General features: G+C 43.5%; 1 protein-coding gene across 7 annotated transcripts in view; it reads left to right on the forward strand.

Moving 5' to 3' along the window:
• Window positions 1–9,867: 9,867 nt before the first annotated feature.
• Window positions 9,868–23,179, forward strand: part of BICD1 (BICD cargo adaptor 1) — a 272,490-nt gene continuing 259,178 nt past the window's right edge. For all 7 annotated transcript variants that reach the window (XR_004028348.1, XM_030804954.1, XM_030804958.1 and 4 more), the window contains exon 1: window positions 9,868–10,565. Coding sequence is in view for 6 of the 7 variants with exons in the window: in XM_030804954.1 (XP_030660814.1) it covers window positions 10,353–10,565 (213 nt within the window). In the remaining variant the exon portion in view is untranslated. The remainder of the gene's footprint in view (window positions 10,566–23,179) is intronic.

Genomic DNA, 23,179 nt, shown 5'->3' on the forward strand with positions numbered 1-23,179 from the left:
CTTCTTATTCCCAGGCTGTGGAATACTGTGCTAACCAGGAAATAGCCAATTCTTCCTTCAGGACATGTTATGAGATACATGAATTGTTTTCTAAGTCACAGTAGCTTTTTTTTGCTTTCTTTTTTTTTTTTTTTTTGAGATGGAGTCTTGCTCTGTCACCCAGGCTGGAGTACAGTGGCTCGATCTTGGCTCACTGCAACCTCCACCTCCTGGGTTCAAGCAATTCTCCTGCCTCAGCCTCCCAAGTAGCTGGGACTACAGGCACGCACTACCATGCCCAGCTAATTTTTGTATTTTTAGTAGAAACAGGGTTTCACCATGTTGGCCAGGCTGGTCTCAAACTCCTGACCTCAGGCGATCTGCACTCCTCAGCCTCCCAAAGCGCTGGGATTACAGGTGTGAACCACTGCGCCCGCTCTTTTTTTTTTTTTTTTTTTGTGATGGAGTTTCGCTCTGTCACCCAGGCTAGAATCTAAGGCGTGAGCTCAGCTCACTGCAACCTCCACCTCCCGGGTTCAAGCGATTCTCCTGCCTCAGCCTCCCGAGTAGCTGGGATTACAGATGTGCACCACCAGGGCCAGCTAATTTTTGTATTTTTAGTAGAGACAGGGTTTCACCATGTTGGCCAGGCTGGTCTCAAACTGCTGACCTCAAGTGATCTGCCCATTTTGGCCTCCTAAAGTGCTGGGATTACAGGCGTGAGCCACTGTGCCCGGCCACAATAGCCTTTTTACCTAAGTTTTACTTTAGAATCCTGAGTAAAAGCTGTAACCTTCTAGTTTCATCTATTCTCTGACATTCCCTGAAACCTCAGCCTGTGTGGCAAGTTCTATTACAGGATTTACATTTCTCGATTTCAAAATTACTACACAGCAATGGTAAACAAGACATTGTGGTAACGCCATAAATAGTGTGATGGTTTGAATGTTTGTGTCCCTTCCAGAATTCATGTTGGAAGTTATTCCCCAATGCAGCAGTTTAAGAGGTGAGGCCTTTAGGGGGTGATTCAGGCATGCGGGTTCTGCCCTCATGGATGGGATTAGAGCTTTATAAAAGGGACATGGGGAACTAGGCTGGGCCACTTTTTTTTTTTTTTTCACTTCTGCGCTTCCACCATGGAAGACACAGCAGGAAGGTACCACCTTGGAAGCAGAGAGCAGCCCTTGCCAGACACCAACTCTGCTGGCACCTTGATCTTGTACTTCCCAGCCTCTAGAACTAAGCAGAAATACATTTCTGCCTTTATTAATTACCCAGTCTCATGCATTTTGTTATAGATGTCTGAATGGACTAAGACAGATGGACACGTAGACCAATAGAATAGATTTGAAAGTCTAGAAATAAACCCATATGTCTATGGTCAAGTGACTTTTGACAAGGGTATCAAAACCATTCAGTGGGGAAAGAATAGCCTTTTGACAAATGATGCTGGGACAACAGGATGGCCACCCACAAAGGATGACATTGAACCCTCACCTCACACAATTTAAAGAAATTAATTCAGAATGAACCAGAAACCTAAATGTAAGAGCTGAAACTAAAAAATTTAAAAGATAAAACAGGTCTAAATCTTCTCAACCTCAGAGTTGGCAATGATATGGCACTAAAAGCACAAACGAAAGAAAAAATAAATCGGACTTCATCAAAATTAAAAACTTTCATTTTTTAAAGGACCACTTTATTTATTTACTTATTTTTTTGAGACAGAATCTCACCCTGTCGCCCAGGCTGGAGTGCAGTGGTGCGATCTCCGCTCCAGGTTCAAGCGATTCTCCTGCCTCAGCCTCCCAAGTAGCTGGGATTACAGGCATGCATCATCACATCTGGCTAATTTTTGTATTTTTGTAGAGACAGGATTTCATTATGTTGGCCAGGCTCATCTCCAACTCCTGGCCTCAAGTGATCCGCCCGCCTCAGCCTCCCAAAGTTCTGGGATTACAGGCATGAGCCACTGCGCCTGGCTAAAGGACCATTTAAAAATGCAAAAGGACAATCCCCTGGATGAGAGAAAATCGTTCCAAATCAAATATCTGATAAGGGGCTTGTATCTAGAATATACAAAGAACCCATACATTCAATAATAAAATGACAACTAACTCAAACAATAGACAAAGGATCTGGACAGGGATTTTGCCAACAAAGATCAACAAATGGCCAAGAAACATAAAAAAGTGCTCAACATAATTAGCCATCATGGAATTGCAAATCAAAATTGCAACAAAATATGCTACTTTACATCTACTAAGGTGGCTGGACTCAAAAATTCCGATGATACCATGGTTGTCAAGGATACGGAGAAATCAGACCCCTTGTACACTGGTGTTGGGAATGTAAAATGGTTCAGCCACTTTGGAGAACAATCCAGAAGTCCTTCCAAACGTGAAACTGAGTTAACACACGACTTAGCAATTCCACTTCCAGGTATGCCCAAAAGAAATGAAAACATATGCCCACAACAAAAGTTGTACACGATGTTTATAACATATTATTCATAATAGCCAAAAGGTGGAAACAACCCAAGTGCCCATAAACTGATGAACGGATACAAAGGTGGTATATCTAACAATGCAATATTATCCAGCCATAAAAAGGTAAGCAGTGGCCAGGCATGGTGGCTCACGGCTGTAATCCTAGCACTTTGGGAAGCCGAGGTGGGTGGATCACCTGAGGTCGGGAGTTCGAGGCCAGCCTGACCACCATGGAGAAACTCCGTCTCTACTAAAAATACAAAAAATTAGCCAGGCGTTGGCAGGGTGTGGTGGCTTATGCCTGTAATCCCAGCACTTTGGGAGGCCAAGGCGGCCGGATCACGAGGTCAGGAGATCAGGACCATCCTGGCTAACATGGTGAAACCCCGTCTCTACTAAAAATACAAAAAAAGTTAGCCAGGCGTGGTGGCGGGTGCACACCTGTAGTCCCAGCTACTTGGGAGGCTGAGGTGGGAGAATGGTGTGACTTGGGAGGCGGAGCTTACAGTGAGCCGAGATCGCGCCACTGCGCTCCAACCTGGGTGACAGAGTGAGACTCCGTCTCAAAAAAAAAAAAAAAAAATTAGCCGGGCGTGGTGGCGCATGCCTGTAATCCCAGGTATTCAGTAGGCTGAGGTAGGAGAATTGCTTGAACCTGGGACGGGGAGGTTGCCGTGAGCTGAGATCACGCCATTGCACTCCATGCAGCCTGGGCAACAATAGCGAAACTCTGTCTCAAAAAAAAAAAAAAAAAAAAAGGAAAGTAGTATGATACATGCTACAACATAGATATATTTTGAAAACATTATGTTAAGAAAGAAGCCAGTCACAAAAGACTACATATTATGTGATTTTATTTATATGAAATATCAAGATTTGGGAAAGCTATAGAGACAGAAAATAGTTTAGGAGTTCCTTAGGACTGGGGTAACGGGGTGGAGGATGGGGATGGGATAGGAGGATGACAGCTAAAGGGTACAGGTGATTAAAGTGGACAAGGGCAGCCACTGAGAGAGCTGGTATCTAAGCAGCTTGGAGATGAAGTCCTGGCCCCAGAAGGCACTGGTGTGGAAGCCACACATCTCCCTTGAGGGTGCATCTGGAGGTCTCAGTATGTGAAGTGCTCTTGAAGGGAAGATTTCCCACCAGCCATTCACAGCAGAGCACCCCAGTACCTCACAGATCCACCCTCTCATTGTGTGTTATCCTTGCCATCATTTCTGGGGACATGGAGTTGTCTGATAAGACTGTCTCCACATCTTACATTTTTTGAGATGGAGTATTGCTCTGCTGCCCAGGCTGGAGTGCAGTGGCACGATCTTGGCTCACTGCAACCACCACCTCCCAGGTTCAAGCAATTCTCCTGCCTCAGCCCACCGAGTAGCTCGGACTACAGGTGTGCGTCATCACACCTGGATAATTTTTGTATTTTTAGTAGAGACAGGGTTTCGCCATGTTGGCCAGGCTCATCTCAAACTCTTGACCTCAGATGATCTGCGTGCCTTGGCCTCCCAAAGTTCTGGGATTGCAGGCATGAGCCACAGCGCCCAGCACACATCTTAAATTTCTATTCATGCTGTAATCCCCTACAACCTGGTATCTGCCTTCTCTGTTCCACACAAATGAATCTTCTTATCAAGAGCACCCACCTCCATGTTGCCAAATCCAGTGACATTTTGTGTCCTTATAGTACTTGGCTGTGACCTCTTGTTGGCACTGACTTGGTCCTTATTCCCTCGCTCCTCATACACACTTCTCTTTTGTTACCTTTCAAATGTTTCTCTCCTGATTTTCTCCCCACCCAGTCCCTCTCAACTCTCTTTGCTGGCTTTTCCTCTCCAACTCAACCTTCAATAGGGATACTTCAGGGCTAGATCCTAGACCCCTTTCTCTTCTTTATTTACATCTTTCCCTAGATAATCCCCTCTGTTTTCCATGGGTTTCAATGCCCTCTAACGCTAATGATTTTCAAAGCAAAGTCATCATACCTCCTAAGAAGCCTCTTCTTAATTTTTGTCTTACATCAAATTATTGACTTAATATTTCTATTCAAATATCTCAAAAGTGGCAGGGCACGGTGGCTTCCGCCTGTAATCCCAGCACTTTGGGAGGCCAAGGCAGGCGGATCACCTGAGGTCAGGAGTTCAAGACCAGCCTGGCCAACATGGCAAAACCACATCTCTATTAAGAATACGAAAATTAGCCAGGTGTCATGGCACATGCCTGTAGTCCTAGCTACTTGGGAGGCTGAGGAAGGAGAATCGCTTGAACCCGGGAGGCGAAGGCTGTAGTGAGCCGAGATCACGCCACTGCACTCCAGCCTGGGCAACAGAGGAAGACTACATCTCAAAAAAACAAAACAAAATAAAAAACCCCACAAATGTTTCAAAAGTGTCTTAAGCCCAATATGTTCAAAATAGAACTCTTGATTTCTTAAAACTGTTCCATCTAACTAAATGGCAGCCTGTCTTCCCAAGCCAGAAAATTAGAATTTATTTAGGATTCCTTTTTTCTCCCTATCCCACATTCAGTCTTCAACAAGGTCTTAAGAATTCTACCCTCCCATTCTACTCCTTCCTCAATATAAATCCATGTACTTCTTTTCCCAGCTGCTATCACTTCAGTCTAGGCCATGATTTTCTTTTTCCTGGACAACTGCAACAGCTTCCTAACTAGGGACCCTACTTCTATCTTTTGATATCTTCCAAATTTTTGTGTGTGCAGTAGAAAAATTTTAATTAAAAAAATTTTTTTTTTGTAGAGACGGGGTTTCACCATGTGGTCCCGGTTGGTCTTGAACTCCTGGAATCAAGCAATCAGCCTGCCTCGGCCTCCCAAAGTGCTCTGGGATTATAGGCGTGAGCCACTACGTCCAGCCGACGTTGTTAAAATACAAATAGAACTATTTCATTTCCTGACTAAAGAATCATCAAAGGCCTCCCCTGAGAATAAAACCCCAATTCTTCATTCTGACTTGCAAGGCAAGTATAATCCCCGCCTATCTCTCTGATGTTGCCTGACTTCTTGATATAGTCTTAGACCATTTCCCTTGAGCTTATTAATCCTCAGGCTCTTTGATTTTTTTTTTTTTATTTGTTTTTGAGACAGGGTCTTGCTCTGTCACCCAGGCTGGAGTGCAGTGGCACAATCATGGCTCACTGTAGCCTTGACTGCGAGGCTCATGGGATTGTCCCACCTCAGCCTCCCAAGTAGCTGGGACTACAGGTATGCACCACCATGCTCAATCGATTAAAATTTTATTTATTTTTTTTAGTAGAAATGGGGTCTTGGTATGTTGCCCAGGCTGGTCTCAAACTCCTGAGCTCACATAATCCTCCTACCTTGGCCTCTCAAGAGTGCTAGGATTACAGGCATGAGCCACAAATGTTCGAGACCAGCCCAGCCAGCACCCAGCAGCCTCTCTGATTTTTATTCTTTGCACTCAACAAGCTCTTTTCTGCCTTTGGCTTTTACACATGTAATATCCTTTTCCTGAAAAGCTTCTCCCCCACATTTTGTATATCCAACTCCTTTTAGTTCCTCATAGATAATAAAATGAATATCACTTCTTCAGAGAGATCTCCACTGATTATCGTTTTTTTCTTCTTTCTACTAAATTTTATCCTTGTTTTTCTTTTAAAACTTTTAAAAAGCACATATAAAATGCTTATTAGGTGTGTGATACTATTCTATTCACAACAATCTCATAATTAGATTATATTATTATCTCCTTTTTAGATATGAGGCAACTGAGAAACACACAGCTATTAAGTGGCAAAGTTGGATATGACCAAAGTAGACTAGCTTGTGTTTTTTTTGTTTTTTTTTTTCTTTTTTTTTCTTTTTTTTTTTTTGAGACGGAGTCTCGCTCTGTCACCTGGGCTGGAGTGCAGTGGCGGATCTCCGCTCACTCTAACCTCCAACTCCTGAATTCAAGTGATTCTCCTGCCTCAGCCTCCCAGGTAGCTGGGATTACAGGTGCCCACCACCACACCCAGCTAATTTTTGTATTTTTAGTAGAGACGGGGTTTCACTATGTTGGCTGGGCTGGTCTCGAACTCCTGACCTCAGATGATCTGCCCACCTGGGCCTCCCAAAGTGCTGGGATTACAGGTGTGAGCCACCCTGCCCAGCCTTTTTTTTTTTTCTTTTGGTAAGTCTTGCTTTGTCACCAGGCTAGAGCACAGTGGCACAATCAGTTCATTGCAGCCTTAATCTCTTGGGTTCAAGCCATCATCCTGCCTCAGCTTCCTAAGTATTGGGGACTACAGGCATGTACTACCATGCCCAGCTAGTATTTTTTAGTTTTTTTGTAGCCATGAAGTCTCGCTATGTTGCCCAGGCTGGTCTTGAATTCCTGGCCTCAAGTGACCCTCCTGCCTCAGCCTCCCAAAGTGCTAGGATTACCAGTATGAGCCACCACACCCAGCCTAGGAATGCTTTAAGAAATTTTTTTCCATATACCTGTCATTTATATATATGCAATACATACAGCATATACGAAAAAAGAGGGAAATGTAACTATGCACTACTGGAACAGCATGGTGTATAGGAAAATAAATTTGGCTGGGCATGGTGGCTCACATCTCTAATCCCAGAACTTTGGGAGGCCGGGGTGGGAGGATTGCTTGATCCCAGGAGTTCGAGACCAGCCTGGGCAACATAGACAGACCCCGTCTCTACAAAAATTTAAAAAATTAGCTGAATGTGGTGGCATTCATCTGTAGTCCCAGCTACTCAGGAGGCTGAGGTGGGAGGATCGCTTGAGTCCAGGCGGTTGAGGCTGCAGGGAGTCATGATCACGCCACTCCACTCCAGCCTAAGTGATGGAGACCGTGTCTCAGAAGAAAAAGAAAAAAAACAAGAAAATAAGTTTATCTTCTTTACGTTAAATACCAACATTTAAGGATCAAAGTTCAACTAAGCAACATCTTAAAGTGTCAGAGTGTGCAAGACATGCCTGAAATCAGACAAAAGTGACAAGTGACAAAAATGTATCAATCAGAAAAGTGGGGCAGGATAGAGCATAGGGGCTGGACCACAATGGAAATTTAGCAAAAACAAAAGTCACAGAGGCAAACTGTGTTCTTAGTTTGATCCAAAGGAGAGGGAAACGCAGGCAATCTAGTCCAAGTCTTACGATCCCTTTGGAAGGCCTATGCTTACAGTTTGTGGAGTGAGGAACGGCCAGAGGCTTCCTGGGAAGGCAGGTTAGCTACCTGCAATTGCAGGTTCCATCTCTTTTCTCTTCAGCAGTTCATCATCATTCATCCACGTGTCAGAGGTCAGATGCCATAGGAGCACACAGGAGGGGCGTCCCACCTGGAGTGCGAGATAAGGAAAGATAGGTCGGATGTTGTAGTCACTAGCACCCGCTTCTCTACAAGGCTGGAATTTATGGTGGCTGCACATTTGGAGTGTTTTCTCCTTTTATTTATTTATTTTTAGATCAGACAGTCACAAGAGAATATTCTTTTATTTTTAGATCAGACAATCACATGAGAATATTCTGTTGTGATCGCTGGGGTTTAGAAGGAACCTTGTCTGGTTTGTGAAGCAATGGAAAACACATCCAGACAGCCTGTTAGTGGAAACTTTGGAAGGGCACTGTCATATGCTTTTCCTCCCACGCCATCAACAAGTGTCTTTTTTTTTTTTTTTTTTTTTTTTGAGATGGAGTCTCTGTTGCCCAGGCTGGAGTACAGTGGCGCCATCTGTACCCTCCACCTCCTGGGTTCAAGCAATTCTCCTGCCTCAGCCTACCAAGTAGCTGGGATCACAGGTGTGCACCACCATGCCTGGCTAATTTTTGTATTTTTAGTAGAGATGGGATTTCACCATGTGGGCCAGGCTAGTCTTGAACTCCTGACCTCTAATGATCCATCCACTTCGGCCTCTCAAAGTGCTGGGATTATAGGTGTGAGCCACTGCGCCCGGTCAACAATCGTCTTTTTTTTTTTTTTTTTTTTTTTTTTACCAGGTACACAATGGTGGGAGAGTTGAGTCCTGCTTTCTAACTTAGAAAACGCATGTGTGTTGAACACCTGGTCACTGAGAAACACCTCTGGAATAGGTGCCATGCAGAAGGAGAGAGGGAAGGAACTGGAAAGACCCACTGATCTGTGGGTCTCACAGCCTCCCGTTACACAGAAATTGCTTCTTTTCTCTCCCGTTGCGTTCTTCCTCTTAATTCTCGACCCTTCTCCACTCTTTCATTTCCTCCACTCTTACTTTGCTTTCATCTCCTTTTGTAACCGTTCATCATCACTCTTCATATAGATTAATGTGATTATCTTACAAGCATGTAATATTTAGTTGCTGGGTTTGTATGAGTAATGAGTGAACCTGAAGCCAACATACTGATCCCGTTGCTCCCGAGTTAAGATTCCAGAGTTGCCTGACTTTGGACAAATCACCCTATCTCCCTTTGCCTTTCACCCCCTGTAAACTGAGGATAATGGCTCCTACCTCAAAGCATTGCTAGGATTGGAGAGAACGCATGTTACATAGTTAGAAGAATGCTCGGTATGGGTCTCAGGAACTCTTAGCTCTTATTGTTTAAAAAATGCTTTTTGTAGGGCATCGTCGGTATCTTATACAGGGAATTCCAAGCAGTTTTCCTTTATTGAAGACACAGAGTAAGGTGCTTTGATGGAAACTATTGGGGCAAGACATACAGTACCTAGCTAGAGGCTTCCTGGGTGCATGTATTACGGAGATATTTTTTTTCTGAGTGGATCGCGCTCTTGTGATGCGCTGGGCGAGGGCAGGCAATATGTAGCGGACTGTCCTGTGAGGATGGTAAGGTTATTTGGTGAGTGTCAGCTGGCCCAGGCCAGACTCGGCAGAGGCAGGGAGAGAGGGGGACGACGGAGGAGGGCGCCTTGGGGTGCGTCTTGAAGGCTTTGGGAAACCCAGCGGTCTTTTGGGGGCAGGTGGCCCAAAAAGCCTTCTGCGCGCCCAGGGGACGAGGAGGCTGCGCGGGCCGCGACCGCGATAGTTTTGTTTGCTTTTCTCTGGAGAAATCGTTCCCGGCAGTTTCCTGAGCGTGGGCCCTCGACGTAGCAGAAGAGCCCGGGCGCCCACGCTGCTCTCCGGGTCTTCTACTGCCACCGGGACAAAGCCCTGGGAGGAGCTCCCGCCCCTGGAGCCGGACAGGGCCGAGGTCCCCCCCGCTGCGCGCGCCCCGCCGCTTCCCAGGCCCGGACCCGCCGCCTGCGCCTCCTCCTGGCGCGCCTCACGGTGCAGCGGGCGGTGGCCCCGCGCGCCCGGCGGGAGGCGCCTCGGGATGTTTCCGTCTGGTCCTTCCCTCCGCCCCCCGCGCTGACTCCATCCGCTCCCCGCCCCCTGCTCGGAGCCGCCGCCACGCGGGAAGGGAGGGAGCCGGCCCCGAGACTGCATCATTCCGCACCGGCTGCTGCAGGGCCAGAGGGAGCAGGTGGAACGGGCGAGCGAGCCGCGAGCCGGAGCGCGCCAGACCCAGGGCGAGACTGCAGTGACGCGGCCCGGGAGACATGGCGGCCGGGCGTCTCTGAATAAGCAGAATCCGGAGCCCCTCGCCGCCCCCGGCCGCCGCAGCCCGGGCCATGCCGCACGACTGCTGAGCGCACGCCCGGGCCGGCCCCGAGGACACATGCGGCGGCCTTTGCCGCCTCGCCCCTGACCCTCTGCCCCGCTCTCCATGTTGCATTGCTCGTGGGTTTCTCGGGCGGTGTAGCTGCGGCTGCCACCAGAGCCGGCGGGGCGTCGCGCTGCTCATTCATCCGGCCGCACTTTCCTTTCCATTTCCACCCATCTCTTCCCATTAGCTTCTCCCTTTCCCCGCCAGCTTTGCATCCCTCTCCCCCACCTCGTCACCCCCTCCTGCCTCCATCCACCGGGGCTATGGCCGCAGAAGAGGCATTGCAGACGGTGGACCATTACAAGACTGAGATAGAGAGGCTGACCAACGAGCTCACGGAGACCACCCACGAGAAGATCCAGGCTGCCGAGTACGGGCTGGTGGTGCTGGAGGAGAAGCTGACCCTCAAACAGCAGTATGATGAGCTGGAGGCTGAGTACGACAGCCTCAAACAGGAGCTGGAGCAGCTCAAAGAGGTGAGTTGCCTGTCACCTCTCCCTTTCCTGGCCCTCACTCCCCCCACCCGTAAGGCCCACTCATCATGATCAAGAAGTCATAGAGGAGGTGATCGAAAGGACTGTTTCTTCTTCTAGGGCCTTTGTTGGTAAGAGAAGATTGAAAGAGTCCATTGTTTCCTCCCCCAAGAGAAAAATTGCCAAAGAAATGAATATATAAGCTGGAATTTGGGAGGCAATGGCTGTTTGGCCTGCGGGGGGAGGGAGATTGGTAAGAGTCGTCAAGTCTCAGCACTCTGAGACGACATTCAAGTGGGTTGGAATGTATAAATCAAACTTCTCAAACCCAGGTTTCAGCGACAATTTCATAGTCCACAAAAGTGATGAGGTTTGTGCCTGAGGACCCACAATTTCAGGATGTAGACTGTGTGGCACCTCAGCTTTCCTCTGGCTGTAACCACTCCTTGGTGAGAGAGGGAACTCCTCACCAATCCCGTTTGACAAAGGCTAGGCAGCCTTCATTCTGCTTGCTGTAGTCATTCTTGTCATTGGGCTGCAGGAGAAAAACAACTTTGCTGGGTGATCCCACTGCCTTGATTTCACCTCGGAGCGAGGCTGGGCCATGCCCAAGTCTTAGGAGGTCACTCTGGCTAGAAAAAATTGAACTCACCTACAAATAGTCTGAAAGAGTGGTGTATATCAAATACGTGGGTAGTGTTGCGTTTCAAATGAGGCTCTTCTGGTTGAAATGATATATTTATAAAACCAGAATATCCCAAATGGGTGATGTATAATGTCTCTTTAGTTTTTTGGTATTTGGCCTCTTTTAAAGCCTATCCGATGTATGGGAGAAAACAATGAACGTGCTTTGATTTCCTATCAGGCACTCTTAAGAACATACATATTGTTTAAGTAACTCGGTCTTTTTTATCTGATTCTTGAGGCACGATGGGTAACAAGTAACCACTTATAAATTTAAATGTAATATACACTCCTTTTCTGTGTGTCAAGTCCTTATTTTTAGGTGCATATTGACATTTCAATGTTAATCATTGTTTGGCATATAATATCAAAAATCTATTTCTTATGAGTTTGGTTTTTCTTGGGAGGGGTCTTATTTTATGCTGTTACAGTTGAAAGATGGGATTTATGACATACTAAATCAACTTGCCCGACAATTTAGTATGTAATATGGTAAGCATTTATACTTTTAGACATGTCTTATTTTTATTTGGATGCCTGTCTACCAAAAAATAAATGTACTACCTATGATTAAAAATCCCGACTAGGAATCTAATTTTTGTGTGTGTCAGGCTGTAAATTTCTAGTTCGTATTTTACTTACCATGTACCTGTCTGGTCTTAACAACAGCTGGACTTGTTTATATTTTCCAACTTAGGTTAGGCTGACATGTTTAAATGCAGTGATGCTAAACCTTGTGAAGTGAGGAAGCAGGATGATGACTGTCATTCGCAGAGGTGTTTTGAGATTGTCTATACCTATCAACACTGCTTTGCCAAGAAAGGGAAGTGCAAACCAGAAAGTGGTAAGCCATCACCTTCTTGATAAAGGAGATGGACTTAATTTAATGAAATGTACCAGTTACTGACTTTCCTGCTTGATTTAAACAACCCTTCTAGGGATATGTCTGTCATCGCACTTACCTTGCGTAGCAAACTTTAATGCAATTGTGTTTTGCCTTTGCTACACTATGAGCTTTGCATCCCAAGTCTTTAACACAAAAGCTAGCACACACTGGGCATGAAACATTTTATGAAAGAATCAGTTTGTACTAGAAGAAGGCACACTTTTATCAAGCGTTCACTAGTCAGTATTGATTAGTGTTAGAGAAATACTAAGAAAATTAGGATGTATAGGAAGTGACAGATGTTAATAAAACTACCTGTATTAGTTTCACCAGCAGTAATGAGAAAAATGTGAAAAAAATGTTTTGTAGGAATAATGTAACTGTGGTTTCTTAATACAGAATAATGCAAATACCAAATTTTTTCTATCAACATTTTAATGTATATTTTGTTCTATCTAGCAGGAGGTTAACAAAAATTTATCAGCATTATTTTTACTAAACGATTCTTGTTCATATATTTATTTTCAGTTACATTTAGCATAAGTGAAATTCAAGATTCCTAAAAAACTGGTTTATACAATTATATAAAAATGTATTTTAGGTAATAAAATAATTATTATAGTTGATTATTTGATAGTGAGGCCTATTATTTTTATTCTTTAAACACGGAATATACTTTAGTTGGAAATACAACTTAAATGAGTTAAATCGATTTCAAGTAATATTTCTTGTATGAAAAGTAAATCCAAAATAATTGTGCAAACTGAGGTGTTCTAACAGTAATATAGAAGTCAGTTTTGAAAAATATATTTTGTGTTTTGACTTTTCAAAAGGAAGTTTTGCTCATTATCAGGTATATATAGTGAATGATGTTGCATTATATCTATAAAGCCAAGGATAAAATAAATCTCTGGCTTATTTCTAGGATCTTTGAACAAATATGATTTATTTAAAAATAATTGAACCAGTGTATGGGAATGTCAACAGAAAACTACTGTATTAAGTCCAAATTGGACATTAGTAATTTGCAGTGTAGCAACATGGCTCAGTCTTTGCAGGTCATTTTGTTTTCCAGAGTCAGTACCCACCAACGTTGCTAGCTTCCTTCCCAGGCTAGGTACTGCTGTGACAATAATGCAAGTCGGCAGTGTTGCCTAAAGATGTGCAAAATCAAGAAGATGAAATCGTTAAATTTTTTTCCTAGTTATTTCTTCTCTCAACTCAATTGTTTTTTGACCTGGCCTGATGTTGTTTAGTGCTCTGCATGGGCTACTGTAATTCAGCTCACAAAAGAACACACTTGAAAGAAAAGCACTAACGATTTGAAAAAAGGATGACTTCTGACATCATCCGAATGTTCTCCTTTTCATGATTCTTTGGATAGCTGGACAGAGCAGTATGTCCACTAGAATACTTGAGTCTGGTTTTGTGATTTCCCAAGTAACACTTGCTCTTCAGTGACCTGAGTGAGGGTCATCCATGCCCAGTTATGTTCAGAGCCTGGCTGATTATATGTTTGGGATATACGTAAATCAGCACTGTGCACCTGTCACCCAGGCCAGAATAGTGTTTGAAGAAGAGTCATAGCTCCAAAATAACCTGAAAACTAAAAATATACATATATAAAAATACCTTGGATCTTAAACTTGAGTTTTTTTTTTGAACTTAAAAATGGTTGAAATTTAAAATGTTGTAAAGTTGAAAAATAGCCCCTTTAGAAAGGAATGATTCAGCATTACTGGTGGCATTTTAGAAAGGAAATGTATCTGTGAGACAGCTTTAGGAAAGTTTTGCAGCTTGGATACCGTAAACTATGCACTAATGAGCTTCAACCCATTTTCTTGCTCATTTTGTCAACCCTCACACCAAGGATAGTTACCAGCTGCTGAAGAAGCACTTTCTGGACATTGGGCAGCTTTTCCTTTTGGAGCCAACTCTGTGCTTTTTCAGGGTTATAGTTAAATCATTCAACACAAAAATATGTACTTACACAGTTTTAGAGCTTATCACATTGGTGACCTGATGAATGCCACTTAAATTACCTAGGTTCATCTTTAAGCAGAATTGTTTTCCCTTCAGATGCTTAGAAAGATTGTTAGTTTCTTTTATATCTTTAAGTTCTAAATCACAAAATCATATGGCAAGAAAAAGCCCAGATTTCTTTTCCAATCTATGAATAAACATAAAGAGAAAGTTAATACTTACTTGATCTACCTGAACTATGATTTTTAACTTCTCTCATTGTTTTTATTATTTTATTTTATTTTGAGATGGAGTCTCGCACTTTCACCCAGGCTGGAGTTCAGTGGTGCGATCTTGGCTCACTGCAACCTCCGCCTCCTGGGTTCACGCCATTCTCCTGCCTCAGCCTCCTGAGTAGCTGAGACTACAGGCATCTGCCACCACACCCAGCCAATTTTTTGTATTTTTAGTAGAGACGGGCTTTCACCTTGTTAGCCAGGGTGGTCTCGATGTTTTTAAAGAAAAAATATTTACATTTATCATCAAATTAATCTTAAAATCTAAAATACACTAAGATATGCTTTTGGAAACTGTTTACAAACAACCTCAACAAACAAACATCATCGCTTTCAATCACATCTCTTTTTTTCTGGACCCAGTTGCTCTAACTTGCAGTATCTCTTCTTTTTTTTTTTTTTTTTTTTTTTTTTTGAGGTGGAGTTTCACTCTTGTTGCCCAGGCTGGAGTGCAATGGTGTGATCTCGGCTCACCACAACTTCTGCCTCTTAGGTCCAAGTGATTCTCCTGCTTCAGCCTCCCGAGTAGCTAGGATTACAGGCGTGCGCCACCACACCTGGCCAATTTCATATTTTTAGTAGAGACAGTGTTTCTCCATGTTGGTGAGGTTGGTCTTGAACTCCCGACCTCAGGTGATCTGCCTGCCTCAGCCTCCCAAAGTGCTGGGATTACAGGCATGAGCCCCCACGCCCGACCCCTTCTTTTTATTTCAAATCAAGATTTCGTCTCTGGCGAAGTTATTTCTCAGATATAACTTAGCAAGAATTTATCATCTTTTATCACATTCCTCATGTTTATGTGAACACGTATGACAGCGATGGTTTGAAGATTTCTTCAGAACTTTTTGCTTGCAAATATTTTGCCCTATCATCCCCTTAAATATACTTGTACTCATGGATATTGCTTTCCAAATTTGAAAATACGGTAATTAATTACTTGCATGTTGAAATATACATAAAGGACTTGCCCACACATAAGATTCCACCTGTAATTATGGCTTTGAGGAGAGGAGGGCATGAAGGGCTGCATAGTCTTAGTATTAAATAATTCATTATGCTAAAGGAGAATGCATGTAAAGTCAAGTGGCAGGAGATGCAATTGTGAAAGGGCCATGGCCACATTTTGTCTTGGGGATGTGGAGCCATTGAAAATAAATGAAACAGCCACTGTGTTTAATCTTACCAGTCTTCAAAACAATTCAGAGGGCTTACTGCTCATTTTTACTGATAAGAAGATAATAAAAATAAGAAAGCATTGACTTAGGTACAAGGCTCCCTTTAGAACTAGGTTCTTTACAAGCGTTGCCTCTAATTCATGCAGCAATCCTTACTCAAGGTAGGTGTTTCTTGCATTGTACAGAAGACGAAACTGGGTCTTAGAGAGGTTTAGGTCTCTTCCCAGGGCCACAAAACTAAGTGATGAAACTTGGAAGAAGCCCACCTTTTTTTCACTGCATCATACTACCTTAGAATGTGAAACATCTCTGCCAAGTCTACAAGCGCAGTATAGAAGGTTATGGTGATGGTCGTAGTGGGTGGATTGAGGCTCTGTGGTGGGACAGACAATGGCAGTAGGGATCGTGAGGAGGGGGCACATCTAAGAGCTATTTGGGAGGTAGGGTGGAACAGGCATTAGATGTTACTATATGTGGAAAGTGAGGAAGACAGTGGAGTTGAGAATCTTCTCAGGCTGGATAGGAGGTGGTTCTATTTACAAAGGAAGGTATTATGGGGCAGAGCAGTTTTAGAGGGTGAAATTGATGCTCAAATTACATGAGTTTCAGTTGTTTTTGACACAGGGTCTCTCTCTGTTACCCATGCTGGAGTGCAGTGGTGCTGTCACAGCTCACTGCAACCTCAACCATCCTGGCTCAAGTGATCCTCCCACCTCAGCCTCCCAAGGAGCTGGGACTCCAGACCCATGCCACCATGCCTGGCTAATTTTTTTTTTTTTTTGAGACTGAGTCTCCCTCTGTTTCCCCGGCTGGAGTGCAGTGGCATGATCTCAGCTCACTGCAACCTTTGCCTCCTGGGTTCAAGCGATTCTCCCGCCTCAGCCTCCCAAGTAACTGGGACTACAGGAGCATACCACCACACTTGGGTAATTTTTTTTTTTTTTTTTTTTGAGCTGGAATCTCACTCTATCACCCAGGCTGGAGTGCAGTGGCCTGATCTCAGCTCACTGCAACCTCCGCCTCCCAGGTTCAAGTGATTCTCCTGCCTCAGCCTCCTGAGTAGCTGGGACTACAGGTGCCTGCCACCATGCCTGAATAATTTTTTTTTTTTTTGCAAGACAGAATCTCGCTCTGTCGCCTAAGCTGGAGTGCAGTGGCGCAATCTCGGCTTACTGCAAACTCTGCCTCCCGGGTTCAAGTGATTCTCCTGCCTCAGCCACCTGTAGCTGGGATTACAGGCGTGCGCCACCATGCCTGGCTAGTTTTTGTATTTTTTTTAGTAGAGACGGGGTTTCACCACGTTGGCCAGCGTGGTCTCGATCTGACCTCGTGATCCACCCACCTCGGCCTCCGAAAGTGCTGGGGTTATAGGCGTGAGCCCCCGCGCCCAGCCTAATTTTTGTACTTTTAGTAGAGAGAGGATTTCAAACATGTTGCCCAGTCTGGTCTCAAATTCCTGAGCTCGAGCGATCTGCCTGCCTTGCCCTCGTAAAGTGTGGGGATTACAGGTGTGAGCCATTGTGCCCAGCCACGCAAGTCCTTTTAATTCATGTTTTCTTTGCTGGGGAAGCATACATTGCATGATAGATTCAGATACTGAACTTTCTTTTTTTTTCTTTTTTTGAGATGGGGTCTCATTTTGTCACCCAGGCTGGAGTGCAGTGGTGTGATCGTGGCTTACTGCAGCCTTGACCTCCTGGGCTCAAGCAATCCTCATGCCTCAGCCCCCAAGTAGCTGGGACTACAGGTGCACACCGCCACGCCTGACTAATTTTTGTATTTTTTTTTTGTAGACACTGGGTTTTGCCATGTGAGCCAGGTTGGTCTAGAACTCTTGAGCTAAAACAATCTGCCTGTTTTGGCCTCCCAAAGTGCTAGGATTACAGGCTAACTTTCAATTTAATTAAAAAAATTAATTTGTGCAATTGGTTGTTATTTTATAGAAGCCTAATTTCTAGAATATGGGATATAAACAATTTAATAATGTTTTCACCAGTTAGTTTGATTGCTTTCTAAATTAGGAAAAATGAAAACAAATAAACGATGGGCAGAAAAGCTGACTGGGGACAGTGAGGTCTAAGAAGGCAGCCTAAGTGGAAAATTAGCCCTTACTCACCCTTTAGGGTTATGGGGGCTGGGAGCAACAGTCCTCACTGCTCACTGACTAATCTTTATTAATCTTATTTAATCTTTATTGAAGATGCATTAGCATTTTTAATTTAAGTGGGTTTTTTTCCTCTTTTCTTTTGGTGTTGGGTGTGGGCGGTGGGGGAGTCTCAATATGTTGACCAGGCTGGTCTTGAACTCCTGGCCTCAAGCGATTCTCCCTCCTCAGCCTCCCAAAGTGCTGGGATTACAGGCATGAGCCATTGCACCCAGCCTTTTCTATTTTTCATTTCAAGAGTTTACTTTTTAAGAATTACAATTGTGTAATTATGACAGTTTTTATTGCAGTACTCCAAGCTAGAGAAAAGCATATATAAGTTAATAGTTTTCCCTTCTTCTCCCACAGTTCTGTCTCTGTTGTTAACACTTTGCTGAGTATTCTTCTGTACTTGTTTTTAAATGTCTTTAAACATATAGGCAGGGTTTTTGTGTGTGTGGTGTGTTTTTTTTTTTTTTTTTTTTTTTTTTGCTGTTTTTCTTCCTTTGTTTTTATAAAAACAGGATCTTGCAGCCTGGCGTTTTAAATTTAGTAGTATGTCCTTTCAAAAGGCAGGTATTTATGAGACAAAGCTGCATTTTTAAAGCACTGGTGAAGTGTGAAGAAAATGAGACCGATTAGGGAAGAAAACCAGAGAAGCTTAGAGTTTGAGTGACCCTGGGGATGTGGGAAGGTGGTGTAAATGGTACCCTGAGGGTAGCATGTATGGTACGTGAAAGGAAAAGGTGTAGGTTTGTGTAAAAGAAACTGATGGAATTTGGATGCCCCATAGCAGACCCATGTAATGATACCAGGGGAAAAGATGGACAGTTTTGTGGGTAAATTAGCAGTGATTTTGATTCCTTGTCTTGTTGGCTGCTGATGGAGATATGTGTATCAGCATAATACCTGGCTGGTTTCCATGGCCAGCAAGAGCCAGTCCTGCAGTGTGACCACATCCTGTCCATTCTGGGTCTTGGTGGCAAGCCAGGATGATTCAGGCAGTTGGGCTTTATTATGTTATCCCTTCTTTGCCCTCTGCAAGCTGAGTTTTGAAATAGTTAGGATCTTATACAACATCTCAGATTCAGCATGCTGTGCAGGAGGTGGGGAGAAAAGGGTACAAAAGAGGAAAATGTTCAGTGAAGGTGTTATTACAGTGGAGGGGAACATGAAAGTGGAAATTGATACCTTTTTCTCTTGGGATTTAATTATGTCTATAAAATTAAGGTGTTGCAATACATAATCTCTAGGATTTTTTTTTTTTTTTACCAGCTCTAAATCTCTGAGATGGCTGTGTTTTAGAGCTCCATGTTCTGCTTATTTACTGCCTGTCTTTTACATTTCAAATTCATTCAATATTTTTCCAAAGTACAGAATAGTTTTGCTTAGTTGCAGTAATTTTCATCTAGACTTCAGCGATCTTCCATCAACTGTATTACGTATTTTTTCTCCTTTGTTTTTCCACTCTGGTCACTCAGTTCTAGCCAAGATAATCCACCTTATTTTAGCACTTGTGCTATGTCTGTCTCTCTCTCTCTCTCTCTCTCTCTCTCTATATATATATATATATGTATACATATATGTGTGTATATATACATATACACATATATATGTGTGTATATATACATATACACATATATGTGTGTGTGTGTGTGTGTGTGTGTGTGTATATATATAATTTTGAGATGGAGTCTCACTCTGTCGCCCTGACTGAAGTGCAGTGGTGCGATTACGGCCAACTGCAGCCTTGACCTCACAGATTCAAGTGATCCTCCCACCTCAGCCTCCAGAGTAGCTGGGACCACGGGTGCACACCACCATGCTGGCTATTTTTTTTTAACCTGATTTTGTTTTTACCGGAGGCTCAGGTGGCCCAACTAATTTTTAGAAATTATTATTTGCAGAGATGAGGTTTTGTTATGTTGCTCAGGCTGGTCTCGAACTTCTGGGCTCAAGTGATTCTCCCACTTCAGCCTCCCAAAGTGTTGGGATTGTAGGTGTGAACTACTGTGCCTGGCCTTCTACATTTTTTTTTAACCACTTCATAGTTCCCTTTTTCTTTGAACAACTTGGTCCAAACTCACTTTTCTTCTTGATTCATATTTTCTGATCTCACCTATTATGTTATAGAACTGATATGTTAGGTTTGTTTTCATTGATGCATTTGTACTTGGCTTCAGAGAGCAGAACAAGGCCCTGTGAGTCACTGGGAGCCAGATTTTGGATCAAAATAAATCACTTTCTGACAAGGATAGTTGTCTAGTAATGGAATGAGGCAGCCTTCTTAGGAGGTAATGAATTCCCTGTCACCAAAAGGGAGAAGCTAGTGAGCCACTTGCTGAGAATACTCTATGGGGAGTTGTCCTTAGGAAGGGGTATATCTAGAATGATCTCTAAGGTTCCTTCTTATTCGGATTTCTTTGATTTTATCATTCCAGGTGTTCCAAATAATTTGATAAGTTTATGTTTTTTCTACTTTTCCCACCACCAGAGCACAGCATTTCCAACATGGTTAAATTGTTCTGCTTTAGTGTTTGGCATTTCACACTATTTGATGACTGTAAACATTTGGGATGTTTTCAGAATGTCTCAAAACTTTATTTTGATTTATGTTTTGCTTTATTTTCAGAAGGAAACTAATGGGTAATATAAAGCTTTAAGATGAGTGTATCTCTAAATTTGGAGAGCTTTCAGTGAAACTGTACATTTTGAAGCTACGTGGTTGCATTGAGGGAGGTCTACAGCCTCCAGAATCTTCCTTTTCACGCACACATGGGCACATGTACATGTGCATGATTTTATATTTTGTCATTTACGCTTAGTCATATATATATACGGTGATATATATAAAACCGTATTTCGCTCTCGTTGTCCAGGCTGGAGTGCAATGGCACGATCTCAGCTCATCGCAACCTCCACCTCCCGGTTTCAAGCAATTCTCCTGCCCCAGGCTCCTGAGTAGCTGGGATTACAGGCATGCACCACCACGCCCAGCTAATTTTGTATTTTTAGTAGAGACAGGGTTTCTCCAGGCTGGTCGCGAACTCCTGACCTCAGGTGATCTGCTTGCCTCGGCCTCCCAAAGTGCTGGGATTACAGGCGTGAGCCATCGCACCGGTCCGCTTAGTCCAATATTTTATTTTATTTTATTTATTCATTTTTTTTTAAGATGGAGTCTCACTCTGTTGCCCAGGCTGGAGTGCAGTGGTGTGAACTCAGCTCACTGCAAGCTCCGCTTCCCTGGGTTCACGCCATTCTCCTGTCTCAGCCTCCCAAGTAGCTGGGATTACAGGTGCCCGCCACCACACCTGGCTAATTTTTGTATTTTTAGTGCAGATGGGGTTTCACTGTGTTAGCCAGGATGGTCTCGATCTCCTGACCTCGTGATCCACCTGCCTCGGCCTCCCAAAGTGCTGGGATTACAGGTGTGAACTACCGCGCCTGGCCTAGTCCGATATTTTATAATCTGCATTGTCAGCTAGTCAGGCCCCAGAATCTGTGGGTTCAGCATCATTGGATTCTGCATCCTTGGATTGAAAATATTTGGAAAAAAATTGCATCTGTACTAAACGTATACAGGCTTTTTTTGGTCATTGTTCCCTGAATAATTCAGCATAACAGCTATTTACATAGCATTTACATCATATTAGGTATTATAAGTAATCTAGAGATGATTTAATGTATACTGGAGGATGTGTGTAGGTTACATGCAAATACTACACTATTTTATATCAGAGACTTGAGCATCTGTGGATTTTGGTATCTGCAGGGGGTCCTGGAACCCCCACACCCTCACCCAGACTGAGGGATGACTCTATTTACGTTATATGCCACTCTGATATTTTCTTTTTGCTTTAGATTACCCATTACCTCTTCATCTGTTTCATTTATTCATTCAAAAATTTGTATCGAGTGGCTACTGTGTCAGGCATGGTGCCACTTGCTGGAGATACAGCGTTGAACAAGACAGACCCGATGGAGCTGCCTGGGTGGAGCTTATGTTTCAGACTGGGAAGAGAGTCAATGAACATCCACACATATTTCAGTTGTGAGAGGTGCCATGAGGGAAGAGACAGACTGGCTGGGGATAGCGTGATCAGGCAGTCTTCCCCAGGAGGTGAGACTTGAGCCCAGACCTGAATGATGACAAGGAGCCAGTCATGTGGAGACTGGGGAATGTGATTTTTAAGAAGAGGACAAGTGCCAAGATCTGCAAACTCTGTTGTAGTTGTTAGGGGAAGTGATGGGTTACCATGCTCCGTAAAAATGACCACTCATATCTGAAATATGACAATTCTGTAACACAGTGTGTTGCCTACTGGATTTTCCTAATGAGGTATTGGGTCTCAACATTGGAAATGTCTGAGCAGAGCCTGGATATCTCCCTGAGGTCTTCTCTGAGAAGAGGTGGGTGGGAACCAGTGACTTTCAATACAGACTGTATGTTAGAATCACCTGGGTGATTTATAAAACTACTGCTGCCTGGACCCCACTCCGGGAGAGTTAAATGACTCGTTGGAAGTGGAGCCTGGCTTCAGCATGTGAATCCCACTTCCCTTAGAGATGCAGCCAGGGTAAAGAACCCCTCTTCTATATTTCCAACTTGAGGACTAGATGACCCCATGGGCGTAGAAGTGCTTAGTAAGAAAATCTGGTTCCAGGTGCAGTGGCTCATGCCTGTAATCCCAGCACTTAGGGAGACCAAGGCGGATATATCATATGAGGCCAGGAGTTTGAGACCAGCCTGACCAACATGGCGAAACCCCATCTCTATTAAAAATACAGAATTAGCTGGGCACGCTGGCATGCGCCTGTAGTCCCGGCTACTCGGGAGACTGAGGCATGAGAATCGCTTGAACTCAGGAGGTGGAGATTGCAGTGAGCTGAGATCGTACCACTTCACTCCAGCTTGGGTGACAGAACAAGACTCTGTCTCAAAACAAAACAAAACAAAAAACTGGGAAGTTATGAGCTAATACATAAACCTTCATTATACAGTCTTAAAATTTGTTGTTTCTATCTACTTTCTGAAAATGAAAATATAAATCATTCCCGAAAACAGAAAATATCAAAAACGTAACTGCGTTAGACAGAGATATATGTTAAATTTGAGTGCATTTAATTTTTTATTCTTGAGTACTGTTTAAAGTGTCTTTTAAAAGTTCTCTCTTATTGTGTCTATTTATTTTATTGTTTGCAGTTTTTGTGCCAACTTTACACATTTGTAAATAGAATATTTAAAAAGAATTTTTTTTGAGGGATTGATCTCTAACTTCTCGGTGACTTATAGTTGTTCTTTTGGTTGTACATCTTTACTGTTTTCCAACATTTTAAGGAGAAAAAGCACTACTCTAAAATGTAATATTTAACTGCTGTGTTTCTATCTTTAAATTTAGAATTGAAAATGAGAACCTGTTTACATTTATGGAGCAATAGCAATAATGTGTACAATAACAGTAGCAATTTCC

Source organism: Nomascus leucogenys, chromosome 23, assembly GCF_006542625.1.
Source record: "Nomascus leucogenys isolate Asia chromosome 23, Asia_NLE_v1, whole genome shotgun sequence".
NCBI lineage: Eukaryota > Metazoa > Chordata > Mammalia > Primates > Hylobatidae > Nomascus > Nomascus leucogenys.